Source organism: Myotis nattereri (assembly GCF_964212035.1).
Source record: "Myotis nattereri genome assembly, chromosome: 2".
Classification (NCBI taxonomy): Eukaryota; Metazoa; Chordata; class Mammalia; order Chiroptera; family Vespertilionidae; genus Myotis; species Myotis nattereri.
Window position 1 is genome coordinate 86,658,144 of NC_138076.1, and position 22,405 is coordinate 86,680,548.

Consider the following 22,405-nt stretch of genomic DNA (forward strand, 5'->3'; position numbering starts at 1 on the left):
GCCTAAGTCTTAATGATTTCGTCTAGGACATCACCTTGTTTCTTTTTATAGAAGCTTTTTGTTTTGAATTTTTAGATAAAAACTGCTTATAGCAGACCTCTGGTTACCTGTGTTACATTGAGAGTATCTGCATGTGGTCTGGGAATCTCACTTTTCCTAGATTAGCACCTGCATGGCAGTCCTGCTTATCAGGGCTTCCTGTTAAGTGGGTGAACTATTTTCCTCTTTGTTTTACATGCTATTTCTCCCTTCCCTTTGCACGGATAATTGAAAATTGATTTTGTATCATTGCATTGTGTTTTTTTGTTAATTCTCACTGGAGGATATTTTTCCCATTGATTTTTAGAGAGTGGAAGGGAAGTGGGAGAGAGAGAGAGAGAGGAAGAGAGAAAGATCAGTGTGAAGGAGACACATTGATTGGTTGCCTCCCTCGTGAGTCCTGATTGGGGCTGAGGGTTGGGGATCATATCTGCAACCCAGGGACGTGCCCTTGATCAGGAATCGAACCAAAGACCCTACAGTGTGCAGGCAGATGCTCTAACCATTTAGCAACATTGGTCAGGGCTCATTGAATTGTTAATCACCAGATATATGAGTTTATAATCATCTGTTTTTCTCTGTCTCCTAGCTAAAATCCATTAACTATCTAATGCCAGCCACTGAAAAATTCAGATCATGACTATTTTGACTTTCCTGTTACAATCTAATCATTAAAAAAAATTTAAGTGTTTTTACTAAGGACTTTCCTCATAAAGATGTTTAAAAAATCTTGAAATTAACTTTACTTTATTGAGCCTTTACTGCTTGTCCAGACTTATATTAGAAAACGTCATAAAAAGAATAGAAGTATCACAGACTTTTCTCTCAAATTTACTTAACTAAGTCTTAACTGGGAGACAAGATGTATCTATGAAATGACCAGGAGATAGCGAAGCAAATTGTTCATTAGTGACTTGTTGCAGGCATCAACACTAATACCTGAGCCTGAGATAAAAACAGAATAGAATAGTTTTAAATAACAATAATTACCAAAAAAGCAAATATAGAAATGTTAAACCAGTCAAACTACTCTTTATTTATTGTTGGGGCATGTTACTGTTTAGTGGCTTTTAGTCTACTCATATCAAGTATTTGGGGGGGGGAGAGAGAGAGAGAGAGAGAGAGAGAGAGAGAGAGAGAGAGATCGTTCTCTACCATGTAAATTTACAAAGAGATGGTGGAAATGTTTTCCTCCTAGGTTTCAACTTTTAAAAAATGGTACAGATATTGATACTTTGTAATTTATTCATAAGTCATCATAGTTTTTACTAATGTATAACCAGCTTATAGATTATAGTTTGTATAAGGTGGGGCGAAAGTAGGTTTATAGTTGTTTGTATGGAAAATAATACAATAATTAACAAATAATAATACAAAAATAACCTGTTTTGTGTACTCAGAGCTATAAACCTACTTTCGCCCCACCCTGTTTTTTTGGGAGAAGATTCTGCATTAATACTGGTGGGAAATATTGTAGATGAATATTTTGTAATAACATCAGCAGAGTGAAACTTCCCATAGAAACAAGTTGATTATGATGAAGTCTAGGATTAAAGGGTTTTTCTAGAAAAGTACAGTTTCCTTGAAATCAAGAGAATGAAAATTGACTGATGTGATTCTCCAAGCTGACATTAGTATAAGTTTGATAAATCTGGTAGTACTATACAGTTGTGTATTTTAAAAGACTCTGGACATGATGAACATTTTTTAAAAATTAGAGGCTTATGTAGAAATATGTATTCCAAGTCTGAATTATATAATGGTTCTCCATGAACATACTGCGTGTCTATAGTGGGGACCTAAATATAGCTAAGCTGGTCATGCATCTTTTTTTAAAAAAATATATTTTTATTGATTTCAGAGAGGAAGGAAGAGGGAGAGAAAGAGATAGAAACATCCATGATGAGAGAGAATCATGGATAGGCTGCCTCCTGCAAGTCCCCCACTAGGGATCAAGCCCACAACCCAGGCATGTGCCCTTGACCGGAATCGAACCTGGGACCTCTATCCACTGAGCCAAACCGGGTAGGGCAGTCATGCATCTTTTTAAAAAAATTTTTTTATTGATTTTAAGAGAGAGAAGAAGGAAGAGGGGGAGAGAGAAACATTGATATGAGAGCGAAACATCGACCAACTGCCTCCTGCACGCCCCCTATTGGGGATCAAGTCCTAAACCCTGTCATGTGCCCTGACCAGACACACAACCAACTGAGCCAGACCAGTAAGGGCTCATGCATCTCTCTCTCTCTCTCTCTCTCTCTCTCTCTCTCTCTCTCTCTCTCTCTCTCTTTTTTCATGCATCTCTTTCATACTCTCCTCAGTGTGGGATTTGTGAAGGAAAGACCCTCCTCTAATCGTCACTGAGAAGACAATTCCATCCCCTCTTCTCATTCTATGGTGCCTCATTTTTCCTTTTCCAACTCTGGCCCTTCAACTGCTCCTCATTGAGTTTCCAGTCAGCATATTTAGTAGAGGACTGAGCATCCCTTTTATGTTATCTTACTCCAAATTTAGGTCTTCCCCTGTCCTGTTGGCATAGAGTGAGTCAGAGGTAAAGATATATACCATATACATATGTGCATATGGTATATATCCCAAACATGCATACACACACACACACACAAGCATGAAATGTAAGCACTAGAGTTCACAGATATATATGATCATTTAAGACATGGCTTCCTAGAATTTGTGGAGCAGATTTTCCCTTTTCCCTAGTGAGTATTGTATTGAAAAACTTTAAAATGATTTTTAATTTTTTATAATAAATATATTTTTATTGATTTCAGAGAGGAAGGGAGAGGGAGAGAGAGATAGAAATATCAGTGATTAAAGAGAATCATTGATTGGCTTCTTCCTGTACACCCACATTGGGGATTGAGCCCACAACCCAGGCATGTGCACTGACTGGGAATTGAACCGTGCCCTCCTGGTTCGTAGGTCGATGCTCTACCACTCCAGCCACGCTGGCCAGGCTAAAATGATTTTTTAAAAGCAAATCTGTAAGTGAAGTTTTTTGTGCCTCTTTTATTATAGTTGGCATTTTATAAGGCAACCACTGCTTGCACCTTGATAAATGATTGTAAGAAAAACAGCATCCATAGGTACAGAAAGGAAACAGTATTTGATCTTTCATTTGGATGTATGCTTTTAGGTGTCAGTACTTACCATTTGGATGTAAGTCTCATCAACAAAATATCCTCAGCTTGTTTTAAGCTTGGACTGATTTTATAAATATACTAGAGGCCTGGTGCATGAATTCATGCACTAGTGGGGTCCCTCGGCCTGGCCTGCGGGATCAGGTTGAAACTGGCTCTCCGATATCCCCCAAGGTGTCCCGGATTGCGAGAGGGCGCAGGCCAGGCCAAGGGACCTCACCGGTGCATGATCAGGGCTGGGGAGAGATGTGAGAGGTTGGCCAGCTGAGGAGGGATTGCGGGAGGGCTCCAGGGTGTGTCTGGCCTATCTTGCTCTGTCCTGATTAGCTGGACCCCAGCAGCAAGCTAACCTACCAGTTGGAGTGTCTGCCCCCTGGTGGTCAGTGTATGTCATAGCGACTGGTCAACCGGGCGAATGTCTGTCCCCTGGTGGTCAGTGCACATCATAGTTAGTGGTTGAGTGGCCTTAGCATATCATTAGCATATTATGCTTTGATTGGTTGAACTGATGACTGGACGACCAGACACTTAGCATATTAGGCTTTTATTCCATAGGATATGGGCTTGCATAGTAAAATAAAATGTGTGAGTGTGTAGAGAACATTCTTAGGTTGTTAGAAGACTTATTTTTTAATTTTTATTTGTTAAAAAATATTTTTATTGATTTCCGAGAGGAAGGGAGAGGGAGAGAGGGATACAAACATCAATGATGAGAGAGAATCATTGATTGACTGCCTCCTGCACTTGCCTCCACTGGGGATGAAGCCTGCCACCTAAGCATGTGCCCTGACCTGGAATCAAACTATGGCCTCCTGGTTCATAGGTCAACACTCAACCATGAGTAACATCGGCCAGACTCATTATGTTTTAACTAGAGGCCCGGTGCACGAATTCATGCACGGGTGGAGTTCCTAGGCCTGACCAGTGATTAGGGCTGAACGGGGCCATCTCGCCCTGTCTGGGTCTGGGGTGCGGGTGAACCAGATTCAGGGCTGTCAGGGCCCCAGCAGCACACTGTCCAATGGCTGATTCTGTGAGGAATTGGGCTCCTCACTCCCTCCTGTCTGAGTCCAGGTTGTGGGTAAACCGGATTTGGGGCTATCAGGGCCCCAGCAGCAAGCTAGCCAACGGCTGATTCCATGAGGAATCGGGCTTCCTCCTTCCTCCTGTCTGCATCCAGGGAATAGGTGAACCAGATTTGAGGCTGTCAGGGCCCCAGCAGCAAGGTCTGGGTCAGTGTGCATCATAGCTACCGGCTGGTTGTCTGGTCATTCCGGTCGTTCTGTCATAATGGTCTCTTAGGCTTTTATATATATAGACTATATATAGGTAGGTTTAAATAGTGGTAAATATCTTTTGAGAGAAGTACTAGTTTAATTTGTCATCAATGAAATGAAACTTTTTTTTGTCTCTTTTACTAGGTTTCAGCATTAAAAACAATGGCCAGTCAGGGAGGACCCAAGTACACTCTCTCACAGCAGCCATGGGCACAACCAGGTATTCACATTTTGCTATCTGGGATTTCTTTTTTTTTAGGATATTGATTAATTTCCATTTATATAGTCCTTGCTCTGACAGCTTGGAGTAGGTTTCCTACTCTTACTGTGGTTTAGCTTAATACAAAATGCAGTTTTGAGCTGACAGGTCTTTTTTTATTGGCCACTACTACCTGCATTTCAAGGAAGGAAGAATGTTACACACACACACACACACACACACACACAGCTAAAAATAAAATGTGGCTTACATGGAGACACTGAGGCTGCTGGTTTCTGTACAACCATTTTTCATTGTGTTATACAGCTTTGATGAAAATACTATAGATGATAGTATGAAATTATAGCATGAATGCTACTATTTTCAAGTATTATAAAGGAATGTGGTACATTATTTTGTTCATCATTTTATACAAGCTACCCCCTCTGTTCAGAGTTTTAGAGTGTTTGAGAAAAATAATAAAAATTGTAGTGTCAGTTGGGAGTGGGCAGATATGCTTGAAATGTTCCTAATCTTACTCTTTCTTAAATGTACATTTTTTAGAAGATTATTTTTGTTGTTGTTTTTTGTCTTTAGGATTAGACATTACTCATTTAAAATCATGACTAACTTTGTGCATTATTTTAGGTACATTTTGTGATATTTTAAGTTGCCATTAAACCAGAATAAATAATTTTGTTAGATGGTATATTTGGCCGTCCTTCTCCTGGCCCTTACCGTGATAGTGATTCTCTGAAACTAAAAAGGGCAAAATGGCGAAAAAAAGCAGTGTTTTAATTTGGGATAATCTGTGTCCAAGTTGGTAGGGAAGCTTTTTGCTCATTGTGAGGGAGCTCCAAAGAATGATTCTGGTTTAGCATCTACAAAGAATTGACTGTTGATAAGCATATAATCTAGAATTAGGTTTATAGTATTATTGGTTTTCCACATAAATGAATGTTATGCCTGTCAGGTCTTTCTTTTGGGAAAAAGAATTGAGGCCATTTTAAAATTTTCAGTTATTGTTATTTAACTAGAGGCCTGGTGCATGGATTTGTCACCAGTGTGGTCCCTCAGCCTGGCCTGTGCCCTCTCGCAATACAGGACCCCTTGGGGGATGTTGGACTGGTGGTTTTGGCCCGATCTAGGGCCTGGCCTGTGGGGATTGGGCTGAAACCGGCAGTCCGACACCCTTCGAGAGATGTAGTAATGCGCGAAGCTGCAGGCATCCAGGGAGGAGCCTGAGTCCGGGCCAGGCCCCACACCGCTCCCGCTCATCCTGGCCCCGCTGCACCTGCCAACAGTGCCACTCGGTAGTGCTGCTGCGGAGGCGGGAGAGGCTTGTGCCGCCACAGCTGTGCTTGCCAGTCCTGAGCCCGGCATCTGGCGTGCGTTGGTCAGCTGAGCGGCGCTCCCACTGTGGGAGTGCACTGACCACCAGGGAGCAGCTCCTGCATTGAACGTCTGCTCCCTGGTGGTCAGTGTGTGTCATAGCGACTGGTTGACCAGTCGTTTGGTCTTTTGGTTGCTTAGGCTTTTATATATATGGATGCCTCATGTTAATTAACCAATTTATATATAGAGAGCCAGGATCTGTAATGTCCAAAATGACTGAAGGGACAACTGAATGCCAGGCTGCATGCGCAGCAGGCTCAGGTGGGCGGGCACTGGTGAGTGGGCTGAACTGCTGACCTCTCGGGGAGAGAGAGAGAGAGGTGGGGCTAATCAGCAGCTGCCGCAGCTGCTGGCAAGGCCCGGAGAGAGCAGGGTCTGATCCCCAGCCTCTGTGGCAGCTGTTGATCAGCCCTTGCCTCTCTCTGGGCCTCACCAGTAGCCATGCCTCTCTCTCTCTCTCTCTCTCTCTCTCTCTCTGAGAGGTCAGCAGTTCAGCCTGCTCGTCAGCAGCCTGGGGCAGCTGCTGATCAGGCCCAGAGATAGGTCTGGAGATGCTGACTGGCATAGAAACCGACCAATCAGAACCAAATCTGGGTGAACTGCGAGGAGCCAATGGCTGCCTAGGAGGCGGAGCTATTGACTGACTGGCATAGAAATCGACCAATCAGAACCTAATCTGAGTGAACTGCGAAGGCAGAACCTAAGGTGGGGACTGAGGAGGAGTTTTAAGGGCAACAGCTGTTTAGTGTAAGGTGTAAGAAAGTGGTTCAATTTTTTAATGACCAGTTTGGCAGTGTAGTGCATATGGCTGGCTATCAGTCCAGATATAGGGATTATGTTTTTTTGTCTGCCAAGAGCATCTCCTCCTGCTGAAAAAGACCCCCCCCCCCCAATTTAAGCAGTCCTATCCTATACAATCTATCTATACTAATAAAAGGAAAATATGCTAATTAGACCAGTTGACTGGCCATATTCCGGATGTCTGACTTCCTTCCGGACAAAGCCATGGTGGTGGGGGCTGAGGCAGAGGCAGTTAGGGGCGATCAGGCCTGCAGGGGAGGGCAGTTGGGGGTGAGATCAGGCCGGCAGGGGAGGGCAGTTAGAGGTGATCAGGCAGGCAGAGGCAGTTAGGGGCGATCAGGCCAGCAGGGGAGGGCAATTGGGGGCGAGGTCAGGCCGGCAGGGGAGAGCAGTTAGGGGCGATCAGGCAGTCAGGCAGAGGCAGTTAGGGACGATCAGGCAGGCAGGCGAGTGGTTAGGAGCCAGTGGTCCCAGATTGTGAGAGGGATGTCTGACTGCCGGCAGCCAGACATCCCCCAAGGGGTCCCTGATTGGAGAGGGTGCAGGCTGGGTTGAGGGACACCCCCCGCCCCCCCCCCCCCCGCACAAATTTCATGCACTGGGCCACTAGTTAAAATATATTTTTATTAATTTCAGGAAGGAAGAGGGAGAGAGAGATAGAAACATCATTGAAGAGCGAGAGTCATTGATCAGTTGCCTCCTGCATGCCCCCACACTGGGGATCTAGCCGATAACCCTGGGGCATGTGTCCCATTTGGGAATCGAACCATGACCTTCTGGTTCATAGGTCTATGCTCAACCACTGAGCTATGCCAGTTGCGCTGCCTCATATTAATTTAAAGTTGAATTAGAACTAAGAAGTTGAAAGAATAGCTCTGTATCTCTTAGGAAGATTTGTAAATGCAGAGAATTATCAATTGCACTGAAAGGAAGACAGGGTATTATTTAAAAAATTTGCCATGTGAACTTTGTTGATGTCAACATAAGTTTGCATTGATTTGCTTTATTGCAAGTGAACTTTGTGACATGTTTTAGGCCTTCCATTCATTGTATGAGCTTGGGGTCTTTGCCACCTTACTGAAGGACAGAGAGTGTACTCAAGGCTACAGTACATTCTGTCAGAAGACACAAAGCCAGATTGTCTTACTGACAATACTGGAAATTCTAACCATGGTTGACCTGGTGGCGACCACCTGTTTGACCCCTCACGGTCGGGAGCAGACTCATTAGTGCATTATTCAGCATGATTCTAGAAAGAATTCTAATCATCTTTGGATTAATTGGGCCTTGGTCTCAAGGTTCAGTCACTTACAGAGCTTATCTCGAAATAGGAGCTGATTTTATTTTGAGTGTTTAAGTAAATGAAACTCTTGGGTGTAATCTTTCTTCAGACAGATAGAAACCAACAAATAGGCCCAGGCATATTTATATTTAGTGCAGCCACGCCCAGGGGCTTGATGCATAGTGTCCTTTGGAAAGGTCCTTTCCTCAAGTGGAATCTGCATAGAACCCCCAGTGTTGGTGTGTTGTGCTCTTAAGCATCACTAGAGTTGTCACTAGTAAAGATGAAAGGGAGCTGACAGAAAAACATTAAAATAGGGCTTGCTGCTTTGTTATTTAACCCATTTTGTTTTTTTCTAAGTGAGGAGATCTTGGCAAATAAATTGATAGGACTTGAGTTTACCTACTTGTATCTTCTGTCTAGCCCAGTGATGGCGAACCTCTGAAACGTGAACTCATTTTTTTGGTTGATTTTTCTTTGTTAAATGGCATTTAAATATATAAAATAAATATCAAAAATATAAATCTTTGTTTTACTGTGGTTGCAAATATCAAAAAATTTCTATATGTGACACGGCACCAGAGTTAAGTTAGCGTTTTTCAAAATGCTGACACGCTGAGCTCAAAAGGTTCGCCACCACTGGTCTAGTCACTGGGGCTGGCTGTGGAGTTGCTTTTTCTTGCTCTGTAATACAAGAAGCCCAGACTTAAATGTCAAAGACAGGTTTTGTAGCTTTTGAGATGGGAGCATCAAAAACAATTGAGGGAGTTGTCTTAGGCCTCTAGAAACCTAGCATTACTGGTTCATGCAGATTTGATCAGGTTACAGGGTTCATTTCATGATAAACTCACAGGAGATCCAGTTATAAATTAGGATGTCATTTTGTTAATTTACTCTGGGAAATATATCTTTTTGTAATTGGAGGATACAGTAGTCTCCTTTATCCACTGATGATACAGTCCAAGACCCCCCAGTAGATACCTGAAACCAAGGATAGTACAGAATCCTGTAAATTCTATGCTTTTTCCTACACATACATGCACTTTATGGCTTCTTTTTGGCATATCCAAATTGGCAGCATCACTGCAGGTAGAATACGGGTTACTTGAACACAAGCATTGCCATACTGCAAAAGGCAGTCTGATAACGGAGACAGCTACTGAGTGACTAACAAGCAAATACAGTGTAGATAAAGGGTGTCTCAAAATCATGCAAGAAGTAATTTTGATAGAAAACACAGGTTTATAATTAAAAATTGTAAATTTTTTTATTGGTTCATAAAGTATACAGTATAGGGTTATGTATGGAATAGCATATCGGGTAAATGGCCTCCACGGCTTTGCTGGCACATATGCACTCTTTTGTTGAAATTTTCCATGACCGTTTTGCATAAATGTGGCTGAATTTTGATGAGGCTCATTTTCATCTTGATGGCTTGGTTAATCGACAAAATTGTCGCATTTGGGATTCAGAAAATCCACAAGTGATTGTTGAGAAACAAATGCATCTACAACGTGTCACTGTTTGGTGCAGATTTTGGGCTGGAGGCATCATCGGACCATTCTTCTTCGAAAATGTGGTTGCTCAGGCAATAACAGTTAATGGTGCTCACTATCGCGACATGATAATCCAGTTTTTATGTATGCTATTTCATACATAACCCTATACTGTATACTTTATGAATCAGTAAAAAATTTACAATTTTTAATTATAAACCTGTGTTTTCTATCAAAATTACTTCTTGCGTGTATTTTGGGACACCCTTTACATTGGACAAAGGGATGATTCATGTCCTGGCTAGGATGGCGAGAGTTCATCACCCTACTCAAAACGATGTGCAATTTAAGACTTATGAATTATTTATTTCTGGAATTTCTCATTTAATATTTTTGGACCATGGTGGACTGAGAGTAACTGAAATGTGGAAAGTAAAACCTCAGATAAGGGAGGATTACTGTACTTTATTTACTAGGCTCCAAACACACCTTTTGGTGATCAAGGGCTCTGAAACTATCTTAATGAACGTTGAAGTGTGTTAGTAATGACAGAACCAGAGCCTGTGGAATTAATGGTCTTAAAGGAGCTTTCATGTATTTTATGAAAAATAACCACTTTCTGGATTATTTCTTCTCCTTGAGAGGATTGGCACTTTCCTATCCTGCTCTACCACAACCGTGTCCTCAATTTAAAAAAAAGTTTTTTTAGCATGATATAAAATTTGAATTGTGAGAAAGTATAAAATGAAAAATAATTCTGTTCTCCGCCTCCAAACTAATCCTTTCACAGGTAACCATGAGTAATGATTTCCTCCAATTATTTTTATTATTATTTAAATATATTTATTGATTTCAGAGAGGAAGGGAGAGGGAGAGATAGAAACATCCTATATAATAAAAGCCTAATATGCAAATTGACTGAATGGCAGAACAACCAGTGGAACAACCGGTTGCTCTGACACGCACTGACCACCAGGGGGCAGGCACTCAACGCAGGATCTGCCCCCAGCCCTCAGGCCCAGGCCAGCCAAGATGGGTGCCAGTGGGGGGTGGGGCTGGCAAGCAGGCAGAGCCAGGCCGGCCAAGGTTGCCCCGATCGCCCCGCTGGTTGCCCACAGATCAGCCCTGATCGCTGCCAGGCCTAAGGACCCTATCTGTATACAAATTTTGTGCACTGGGCCTCTAGTCAATGATAAGAGAATCATTGATTGGCTGCCTCCTGCAGGCCTCATACTGGGGATTGAGCCTGCAACCTGGGCATGTGCCCTCATCGGGTATCGAACCATGACCTCCTGGTTCATAGGTTGACGCTCAACCACTGAGCCATGCCAGCTGGACCTCCCCATATTATTTATGTATATACTAACTTATATGGACTTAAAACATGTTGCATAAATAAGATTATATTTATTCTTTGCATATTTAACTTACTCTGTAGCTTGGGGCCTTTCTGTACCAACCTATCCAGCTCCATCCATTCAGATTAATGGATGCACAGAATATATCCCTGTAGCACAATTATTTTTAATACTTTTATTAATGGTACTTAAGTTATCTTTAGTATTTTTGTTTTTCCATACAGTCTTTAAGAAATGTCCCTGTACACACATATTTTATTTTGTGAGTACCTCCGAGGTAAATTTCTAGCAGTAGAAAGGTTGAGAGAGTATGTGTATTGTTTATTTTGCTAGACATTGCTCAATATCCCTCCAAAGAGGTCGAACCAATTTGTACTCCCATCATCAGTGGATGAGGGTGTCTGTTTCCCCATACCCCTGTCAAATGTGGATATTCACAATCTTAATTTTTGCTAATCTGAAAATATCTTAATATGCATTTCTTTAGTTATGAGTGAAGTTGAGCATCTTTGAAATTATTAATCAGTCTTTTCCTTTGTAGCTTTCTAGGTTAATTTCCTCTTTTAAATACTTTTGTACAGATTGCTACTCTTCCATTTTAACTTTTTTTCAGACACTACACTTTGGCTACATAATTATTTCAGTTAGAATTTTCTGGAATTCTATTCCCTTTTTGATAATACAGTATAAGAATGTAACAAATGAATTTTTAGTTCCCATTCAATGTACGTGGATATTTTCTGAATGATCTTGTAAGGCAGAGAGCATATCTTACTGTGAGTCAGTTCTGCAAATGAATAAACTCATTTTCCTTAGCACTTAATCTCCAAGTTCCAAAGGCACCAACCACATTACACCCCCAGTAAATGTACTGAAGCATGCCAAGGAATTCTTTTTGCTACCTTAGCCCTGGGAATTAGGATTTTGTATTTAGAAGATTATTAATGTTTATGGAGTTTGTGATTAAATTTGATAAATAAACAAGAAAAGGGAAAGAATTCTTTGGAGAAATAGTCTTTTTTTGTTTTGTTATTTTTCTCTCCCTTTATTCCCCTTTGAATTAAAATGGAAATGTTTCTTCTCTTTTTCTTTGTGACACAAATGAGGTTAATTTCTTTCCAGCAAAGGTTAGTGACCTTGTGGCAAGCGTCTACAAGACCATAAAAGCAAAGCTGCCTCTGACCTTGAGAAGTATGTCATTGTACCTATCCAATAAAGATACCGAGTTCATCTTGTTTAAACCTGTTAGGGTGAGTATCATGATAATTTATTTGAATGTTGGCCAGTCTCTTCAAGTGTTCTGGCCCTGTCTACCATTTTCCTATTCCTGTAGATACTTAAAAATAGTATAACTCTTCCTGTTAGCATACTATTCTGGTAAAGTTAACTAATAATCACTGTGATTCTTGAAAGGTTTACAAGCAGCATTTTTCTGATTATACCTCTCCCCGTTCGCCCATCCTCACTTTGTCACTGAAGTACTTTCTCCCTGAAAGTAGAAATTAGTAAATAAATACATAAATAAATAATTAGAACTTCGCATTGGATGTGTGGCCCAACACTGGAAAGAGCAGCCTTTAAGGGATTATGCCTGTGTTACTGGTGAGTAATGGAAATAAATGGCTGTAGCAGCCACTAAGGGATTAAATGTCAGCAAATTTAGAACTCATAACTCCAGCTCTGTTTTGGGCTCACATCCTTACCCAAGACGTTGGTTGGTTTTAAAGTACAGTTTGTGTCTGGGAACCTGATTGCCTTTTGTTAAGAAATTGCTGCTGAAGGTTCTCTGGGGGGATAGGACTTGCTATGGTTTGGTTTTTCCAGGAAGCATTCTATGATAAGTCTTACTTGGGTTGTGCTAGCATGTGAAATATTAAGTGCAAACTATGTCTTTGGTAATCCCATGAAAGATACATTTTCTCCACTCATTTTGGCAATTAATTACAATTTAATATTCTTAGTGCTTCATGTTTAAATGGCTGTAGATGTTTTTAGAGACTCACTTAATATGATTGCCTTTTCTCTTTCTAAGAATAATGTTCAACAAGTCTTCCAGAAGCTCCATGTTTTGTTAAAGGAAGAGTTCAGTCCTGAAGATATCCACATCATTGCTTGTCCTACTATGGAACAGGTAATCCATAGTCCGAAGATTCTTGTTATTTAATTGTTTGAGTAAATACTGTACAATATTTTATTCTGATGAGCAAGAGGTTCAAACTTTGCCAAATTTTTGATGATGGTCTGTAACTGGACAAACAGTGGGTCCGTGCTGCCTGTCACTACTCGAGCCAATTAAGCAGAGACAGGGTTGAGTCATATCTAGCGTTTATTCCAGTATTGCCGGCAGCATGGGAGAGTAACAGGTCATCCACAAAAATCAGCTCTGCAGCCCACCATAAGCCAGCTGCTTATATTGGTAGAAGTATAAAGGAAAGTAGGCAAAAGGGTATATGGGCACTTTACAGATATGCAAAAGGACTGGGGCTCTTCAAAGGGCTTAGTGATATGCAAGGGCTGGGGTTACATGGGGAAATAGCCAAAGGGTGGGCCAAATGGGCAGTTAGGCTGGAGATTTCCAAAGGCCTGCAGGTATGCAAAAAGATCTGGGGATCTTCAAAGGGCTGGTGATTCTGGTTTCTGCAACAAAGTTGTTAATCTTTCCATGATAATGGGCAGCTTCAAAGGGGGGTGGGGGGGGGCTGCATTTCCAGGTGAGCTTCCAGGTCCTGTGTGCAGCTGCCAGCCAAGTTAGAATGTGCCGTCTTTAATCAGAACAAAACAGCCACAGTTAACAGAGCATGATTAATATTTATTACAATACTACCTGGTTCCCCAACATTCTATTTCTGCCCCCTTTTAGTTTTAGAATTTTCAGTGGCTTTTTAATTCTTTCTAATATTGAAAGTTGCTGTGTTTAAGATGAACTGTTTGTGAAAGATTCAAATAGTGGTATTTAGGTTGCTGAATAATTTTGTTTGCAATGTCATGAAAAGAGGCCCGCATTTCAAATGAAAAAGAAAATTATTTTAGAGATAAGATGTTAGAAGCATTTGTTTTTAGAAAACTGAATATAGAACTTAGTTTGTGATTCATTTGGTTCAGTCAGCAACTTTTTTTTTTTTTAAATATTTTATTGATTTTTTACACAGAGGAAGGGAGAGGGAAAAAGAGTTAGAAACATCCATGAGAGAGAAACATCGATCAGCTACCTCCTGCACACTCCCTACTGGGGATGTACCTGCAACCAAGGTACATGCCCTTAACCAGAATCAAACCTGGGACCCTTCAGTCCACAGGCCGACACTCTATCCACTGAGCCAAACCGGTTAGGGCCAGTCAGCAACTTTTTAACCTATTATGTATTAGGAGTAGGCTGATTCTATAGGTATTTTAAGTTTAGTATAGTTTAATATTTTAGTATAGTAAGAACTAGAGAATTTGGGAGAAAGCGGTAAGGTTGGTGAGAACCTAATTGGAGTGGATGGAGACTGAGAGGAGAGAGACTCGAGGTAGAGAGTGTGGGTAAATCTTTTGAGGGATTTTTTTATATGGAGAGAGAAAAGATGGGGTGGTAGTTGGAGGAGAAATGGGTCATTTTTTATTCAGATATAAATCATATACCATAAAATTCATCCGTTAATGTGGACAGTTTATTGGTTTTTCATGTAGTCATTAAATTATACAACCTTCACCACTATCTAATTTCAGAACATTCCCTCCCTCCCTCCCTCCCTCCCTCAATCCCCCCTTCCTTTCCTTTTTTTAAAAATGTATTTTTATTGATTTCAGAGAGGAAGGGGGGGGGAGAAAGTGAGAGAGAAACATCAATATGAGAATCTTTGATTGGCTGCCTCCTATATGCCCCCTAACTGGAGATCGAGCCCACAATCTGGGTATGTGCCCTTGACTGGAATCAAACCCAGGACCCTTCCGTCTGGAGGTCTACACTCTTATCTACTGAGCAAAACCAGCTAGGGCTAATTGCAGAACATTTTCATGCCCTCCCCAACCCCTCCTCCCCCCCAAGAAATCCCATACCCATTAGCAGAGTCCCCATTCTCTACTCTTCTACTAATCTTTTTGTCTCTGTGGACTTGTCTACTCTGGCCTTTTATGACTGTTTTTTTTCTCTTAGCATGTTTCCAAAGCTTATCCATGTTGTAGCATACATCAGAACTTCATTTTTTTTCATGGCTGTATATGCTATCTCTGTAATTCTAGGGTTGTACATTAATAGACTTTTTATAAGTTATTTGAAGTAATTATATTCTGTGATTATACTATCTAATAAAAGAGAAACGTGCAAATTGACCATACCTTTGCTACACCCCAAGCCACGACCTCCAGCCAATCAGAGCGACTATATGCAAATTAACCCAACCAAGATGGCGGCCAGCAGCCACGGAGCTGGAGCAAGCAGGAGGCTTGGTTGCCCCAGCGATGGAGGAAGCCAAGTTTCCCATCTGTGCTGGCTGGCTTTGGCCTCCGCTGAAGGCAACAAAGTTATAGAAGATAAATAAATCCGATATACCTGCTTCCAGCCAGCCTCCACTGGGAGCTTGAGTGGCTGGGGGCCGTGGCCAGCCTGCAAATAGCCATCAGCCCCTTACCCAGGCTGGCCACACCCTCATGGGGTGAGGGTCCCTGCTGGGAGGCTTGGGCAGCCTGAAAACAGCCATCAGCCCCTCACCCAGGCTGGCCAGGCACCCCAGCGGGGACCCCTAACCTGAAGGGGCTGTGGCCCGCCTGCAAACAGCCATAAGCCACTCACCCAGGCTGGCCAGGCACCCCAGCGGGGAGCCATACCCTCATGGGGTTAGGGTCCCTGCTGGGGGGCTTGGCCAGCCTGCAAACAGCCATCAGCCACTCACCCAGGCTGGCCAGGTACCCCAGCGGGACCCCCACCCTGATCTGGGACACCCTTCAGGGCAAACCAGCCGGCCCCCACCCATGCACCAGGCCTCTATCCTATATAATAAAAGGGTAATATGCAAATTGACCCTAACAGCAGAACGACTGGGAATGACTGGTCACTATGACACACACTGACCACCAGGGGGCAACGCTCAATGCAGAAGCTGCCCCCTGGTGGTCAGTGCACTCCCACAGGGGGAGCTCTGCTCAGTCACAGGCCAGGCTGATGGCTGCCAGTAAAGCTTTGGTGGTGGGAGCCTCTCCTGCCTCCTCAGCAGCGCTAACGATGTCCGACTGCAGCTTAGGCCTGCTCCCCGCTGGCAAGTGGGCATCCCCTGAGGGCTCCTGGGCTGCCAGAGGGATGTCTGACTGCCAGCTTAGGCCCAAACCCCTGGGGACAGGCCTAAGCCAGCAGGTGGTTATCCACTGAGGGGTCCCAGACTGCGAGAGGGCACAGGCCGGGCTGAGGGAGCCCCCCCCCTCCACTGGGTGCACAAATTTTTGTGCACTGGGCCTCTAGTTAACTATAATTTAGTTAGACTTGTTTTTAATATTTAGATATATTTCCCCCCATTTTGATTTAATTTTGTTTTTTAATTAGATAAAATATTTACATGGTTTCCAAGTCAGAATTATAGATAAGGTAAATCTGGAGATGTCTTGTTTCCCATTCCAGAGCCCTACAGCCTTTTCCTTTCCCCCCTGTAGATAACTATTTTTGTTATTGAACTATAGGTAACTTTTTATTTGTTATTGTTATTAACCTTTTTTATTTTGAAAAAATGGGGGAAATGCATGTTTATATGTTCATGAGGAAGGTCCAAAGAGAGGGAAAAAGTTATGCTGGAAAATGTCCTTGAGTAGAGAAGGGGGATGGAATCTCAGGAGCTGTTGGAAGGTGGAGCCTTTGTTAGGTGCATTGGAGTTCCGTCTGTGGAAAAGGAGAGAAGGCTGAGTGGGGCACATGTGCGGGAGTAGTGGAGGTGTTGGGAGCTCACGGAAGCTGTCCTCTGCTTCACGTGTATGAGTGAAACAGGAAGGAAGGTCACCACTGAGAGTGAGGAGGTGCTAAAGCTGTGAGGAGGAAGGCTCAGTTGAGGTCAGTGGTTGCAAATCCAAGAGAAACCATTCAACATAGTTGTCTAATTTTTTTCCTCCAGTCATAGCCAGTTGTGTGATTGTGAATGGGGAGTGGCAGGGCAGGACTTATTAGAACAGAGTTCCTGAGCTTCCAGGTGACTCCTGCCAGCGAGATGCATGCTTTAGTGTATGTGTGTATATCTGTAAATTAAAAAGGTTTACAGTATGTGCAACTCAGTTGCTTTGCTTTGCGTCTTTCTGTTCCTTATTCTTTTGAGTCACTAAATCATTTTCATGATTTCCCAGTGGGCTGAAACCTACAGTTTGAAAAACATTAATAGAGACCCTCATTTTTTCTGTGCCTTGATTCTCTTTCAGAACTGTTAACATTTTCTAGATAATAGCTAGTATTATTGCCTGCTGCCAAGTGCTGTTCTAAGCATTTGACATGTATCATCTTATTTAATCTTCACTTGACCTTCCTATATTTACCCCATTTTACTTATGAAGAAGCTGTGGCCTTGAGAGGTTAAGTCACTTGGCCAAGAGCTGCCTGGTGGAAACCAGAACCGTGTATTTCCATGCTCTGCATTGTTCCTGGAGGGAACCATCTGTTTTACTCTCACTTTCTTGCTCATTTTAAATTTCCCTGGAAATTGAATTTTTGTGACCCATTTCCTTTTTATTTTATTTTATTTTATTTTTTAAAAATATATTTTATTGATTTTTTACAGAGAGGAAGGGAGAGGGATAGAGAGTTAGAAGCATCAATTAGAGAGAAACATCGATCAGCTGCCTCCTGCAACACCTCCTATTGGGGATGTGCCCACAACCAAGGTACATGCCCTTGGCTGGAATTGAACCTGGGACCTTTCAGTCCACAGGCCGATGCTCTATCCACTGAGCCAAACCAGTTAGGGCCCATTTCCTTTTTAAAAATAATTGAATTTATTGGGGTGACATTGGTTAATAAAATTCTATAGGTTTCAGGGATGCAATTCTATAATACATCAACTGTATATTGTACTGTGTGTTCACCACCCCAAGACAAGTCTCTTTCAGATGACCCATTTCTTTTTTTCTTTTTCTTTTTTTTTTTTTGGAGTATTTCATTTATGACCCATTTCTTAAGACCCAATGTATGGCAGTGCATTGACTTATGATAGTTCAACTTAATATTTTTTGACTTTACGATGGTGTGAAAGTGATATCCATTCAGTAAAAACTGTACTTGGAATTTTGAATTTCATCTTTTCCTGGGCTAGTGATATGTGCCACAATACTTTCTCATGCTGCTGGTCAGGGGCAGAGAGCCACAGCTCCCAATCACAAGTGTAAATAACAGATATTCTACTATGGGCATTGTATTAAATGCGTTTGCCCAGCCGTGGGCTAATGGAAGTGTTCTGAGCACGTTGAATTTAGGCGAGGCTAAGCTATGATGTTTGGTAGATTAGGCTAATCAAATGCATTTTCAACTTAATGATATTTTCAACTTACAGTGGGTTTATCAGGACATACCCCATTGTAAGTCGAGGAGCATCTGTACAAATATTTTTTGCAACTTTATTTTATAATTTCAAACCTACAGAAAAATGCAAGAATGGTAATAAGGAACTTTACTCAGCTGTTTAGTTTGCCCTGTTTGCTTTATCATTGTTGCTTTCTCCTTCCCTCTCCCTCCTTGCCCCTCTTTTTAAGACATTTGAGAGGAAGTTGGGAGACACTGTGCTCCTTTATTTGGAAATATTTCAGTGTATTTCCTAAGAATGAGGAATTCTCTTACTCTGCCCTCCCACAATGCTCAAAACAGGAAATGTAACATTGATGCTATTACCTAATCCAAAGTCCATAGTCGGGGACCCAGCCCAGGTGCTGCTGCTTGTCACAGCTCTTCAGTTTCTCTTAGCCTAGAGCAGTTCTGCAGCCTTTTTGGCTTTCTTTGCCTTGATAGGCCAGTTGTTTTGTAGAATGTTCCTCCATTAGAAGTTGTCTTTTTTCTTATGATTAGATCCAGGTTTTATATGTTGGTCAGGAAAAACACAGAGGTGATGTTGTGTTCCTTGCACTGGAAGTACAAATTGATAAAGAGGTTATGGGGTTATTTTTTTTTAAAAAAATATTGATTTTAGAGAAAGGAAGAAAGAGGGAGAGAGAGAAACATCAATGTGAGAGAAACATGGATTGGTTGCCTCCTGTACGCACCCGACTGGGGATTAAACCGGCAACCTAGGTATGTGTTCTGACCAGGAATCCAACCTGTGACCTTCAGTGCACAGGACAACACTCCAACCAATTGAGCCATACTGGCCAGGTATGCATGATTATTTTGATTATCAAAATAGTTTATACTTTATAGAAGGGTTCACTGCTCTGTTCATTTAACTGCAAATCTTGCCTAGGGCCTGGGTGACAACTTGCGGTGTGCAGGTTGTCATTTCCCCTTGGTCGCCACGTAGATTTCTTTGGCTTTCTGGCAGGCTCTGTGTAACAACCTCCCGTACAGAGTGGTCAGGGCGCTCCTGGGTTCAGTAAGAATGAGCGTTTGAGCTGAAATTCACTTGTCATGCCTGTTCTTATGCTTTTGAGAGTCATTTAAAGACTTTATCTGACATACAACTCCTCTGAAAGCACACTCTGCATAGAAAAAGGTGGAGTTGGTTATTTAGATGTATTTCTGTCCCTTGTCAGTGTTGGTCTGTAGTTTTTTCTGTCGTCCTCGTTGGATTCTGAATGAGTTGAGGGTCTGGATTAGGTGACGTTGTGTAACTCCCCACAGGCTTCCAACAAACTCAGTGCCCAGTGGCAGCTTCAGCAGTCAGACCAGCATCGCAGGTCCAGTTCATACTTTACAGCCATGTCTCCTGGTCTCTTAAAAATCTTAGACTTTTCCTCTCGTTCTGTTTTTGAGGCTCTAAGCAACTTTTCTGTGGTATTCCACAGCAGAGCTAATGCTGCCTTTCACTTTGCTTTTCAGCTGAACCTCTTACTATCAGTTTCTAAATAACCAGATGAGTCCGGATGTGCTTGTAAATGGCCTGTCCAGGAGCGGCTGAGAGTCATGTGGCTGCAGGACACTTGAGGAACTGTATGTGGGAATGTCTCCGAGAACCACACAGCGTGCTACTTGTCGCTGACTGCAGGATGAAATACAAGCAGAGGGTTAAAAAATTGGTGTTCCCTTGTAAAAACATCAAATGCCAAAGATTAATCTATGAGCAGCAGTACCTGCCTCATTTAAATGGTCTCAAGAAATGTAAGTTTTTAAGAGGTAACCATGGTGGGCACGCAGTGAAATGGTTCTTAGCAAAAGATGTGCAATGAAAATAGGTTGCAATAGATAGTGCAGAGAAGAACTTTATGGAAATACTGCTAATTAGGAAGCTTCTAAGAGTAAGATTTTTAAAGCATGAAACACTGCAACACTTTTAACCATTGAGCATTCCACAGTGATTATTTTTTTACTTCTAGAAATGTTGTTTCTACATTCAATATAATGTTTCTCCGGTCACTTTGAAATTTAGTTTGGAGTCAGTTGGATGCTCCTGAGAACACATGCTGCTTTTCTGGGAATTCAGGGTGATATCTCCTGTGTCTAAAAAAATATATTGTTGTTTTGTTAATCCTCACCAGAGGATATTTTTTCCATTGATTTTTTTTTTTTTTCAGAGAGAGTGGAAGGCAGTGGGGGAAGAGAGAAAGAGAGAGAGAGAAAGACAGACAGACAGACAGACAGACATTGGTGTGAGAAAGATACATTATTGGTTTGCCTCCTGCATGCTCCTGAAATGGGGCTGGGAAACAAATCTGCAACCCAGGTACATGCCTTTGATCAGGAATTGAATGCATGACCCTTTGGTGTGCGGCCGATGCTCTGCTACTGAGCCACACCAGTAGGGCTATATTTTGGGAAGGTAAAATATCATTATTATTATTATTATTATTATTATTATTATTGAATTTATTGGGTTGACATTGATTAACAAAATCATACAGGTTTCAAGTGTACAATTCTATTACATCTGCACACTGCATCGCGTGCTCACCACCCAAAATCACGTCTCTTTCTGCCACCCTTTGCCCTCCCTTTGCTCTCTTCTACCTCCTCCCACCCTTTTTCCTGTGTTTTTGTTGTGTTAGTTTCAAGAGTCAGGGACCTCAGGGAAGGTCTCAGTGTCTGTATTCTTGAACTGCAGGGGCTGCAGCCTGCTTATGTGCAGTATCTAGTGAGAATTTTCATGGCACAACAGCCAGTGTTTGTGCCTGGGAAGTACCATCAGGTGTGTGAACTCTGTACACACAGGAGAGAAGGAAACCTGATGAATAGTGGATCTCATGCATGCAGGTCAGGGTTACCAGCCTTCTGTACACTGCCTTCAGGTTTAGTAGTTCTTTATATTCAGTGGTTGTACCTGTAGCAAATACACTTTACTAACAAAGACAAGGAGGATGAAGATGGCCCACCCTTAGCATCTACCACACTATATCAGGGATCATCAAGTACATTATGCACGTCTGTGAATTGTCCTACGAACACCTATTTCCTGAGTGGGTTGGTTTTCCCTCTGACAGTCAATGCAGCCTGCTTTTTGGATTGGAAGGAATTTTGAGCATTCACACACTAGCCTAGAGATGGAGCACTGATGGGTGTTCTGGAATGTGGCCTGCAGACCTCATTCTGTGTGACTAGCAGACTTTCTCATCCCCTTAAAGCAGGCGCCCACAGTGTGTAGGTGGGCTGCATGCCTGTCATTTTAAACAGGTCACTTGTTTTTCAACTCACTTTAAGTTAGTGATGGATGTTGCTTGATAGGGCTGTATTTTGGGAAGGTAAAGAAGATCCATATTCATTCTTTGACATGAATGAAATAGGAAGGTTGAATTTACTTCCATTTACTATTTAAAATACATGTTTAATGAAATAAACTGTAAAAACCCAGTTTTGTGTATTATGTTGTATATTTGATTTTTAAAAAGCCTTTCCAAAGAAATAAGGGCATGATTAATGTATTATACTATGATGTAATTTGATGTACAGAGCAGTGTGTGTTCTTAAGGATCAAAATATTTCACAGCACTTGTTCTTGCGTTGAATCTTTTATTCTGAGACAAACACCTTATAAAGTGCTGAGTAGGTGATAGTGGTCCAACTTGTTTGCTAAATGAATATTTGTTTAAATCTGTACAGTTTCAAGTATTTACTTATACAAAGGGTGTACATACTTTCAAATAATTAATTTAAAAGGCTTTATATTATTTGGCTAGAAATTGCTGTTTTTAAGAAATGTAAATTTTTTTAAAAATAAAGATTTTTGCTTCCTAACATTTCTGTTGTGTGTGGATTCTTTAAAATTTTTTTAAATTGAAGTTTTTATTGCACTAATTTGTGGATTCATGTGCAATTGT

The 22,405-nt window shown here is 41.8% G+C and overlaps 1 protein-coding gene across 1 annotated transcript in view; it reads left to right on the forward strand.

Moving 5' to 3' along the window:
- COG3 (component of oligomeric golgi complex 3) overlaps nt 1–20,690 on the forward strand; it is an 88,697-nt gene extending 68,007 nt beyond the window's left edge. Inside the window, exons 20-23 of the mRNA XM_081114535.1 lie at nt 4,619–4,694; nt 12,128–12,255; nt 13,038–13,136; nt 19,977–20,690. Coding sequence (XP_080970661.1) covers nt 4,619–4,694; nt 12,128–12,255; nt 13,038–13,136; nt 19,977–20,006 — 333 coding nt within the window. The 3' untranslated portion in view covers nt 20,007–20,690. The remainder of the gene's footprint in view (nt 1–4,618; nt 4,695–12,127; nt 12,256–13,037; nt 13,137–19,976) is intronic.
- The last annotated feature ends 1,715 nt before the right edge of the window (nt 20,691–22,405 follow it).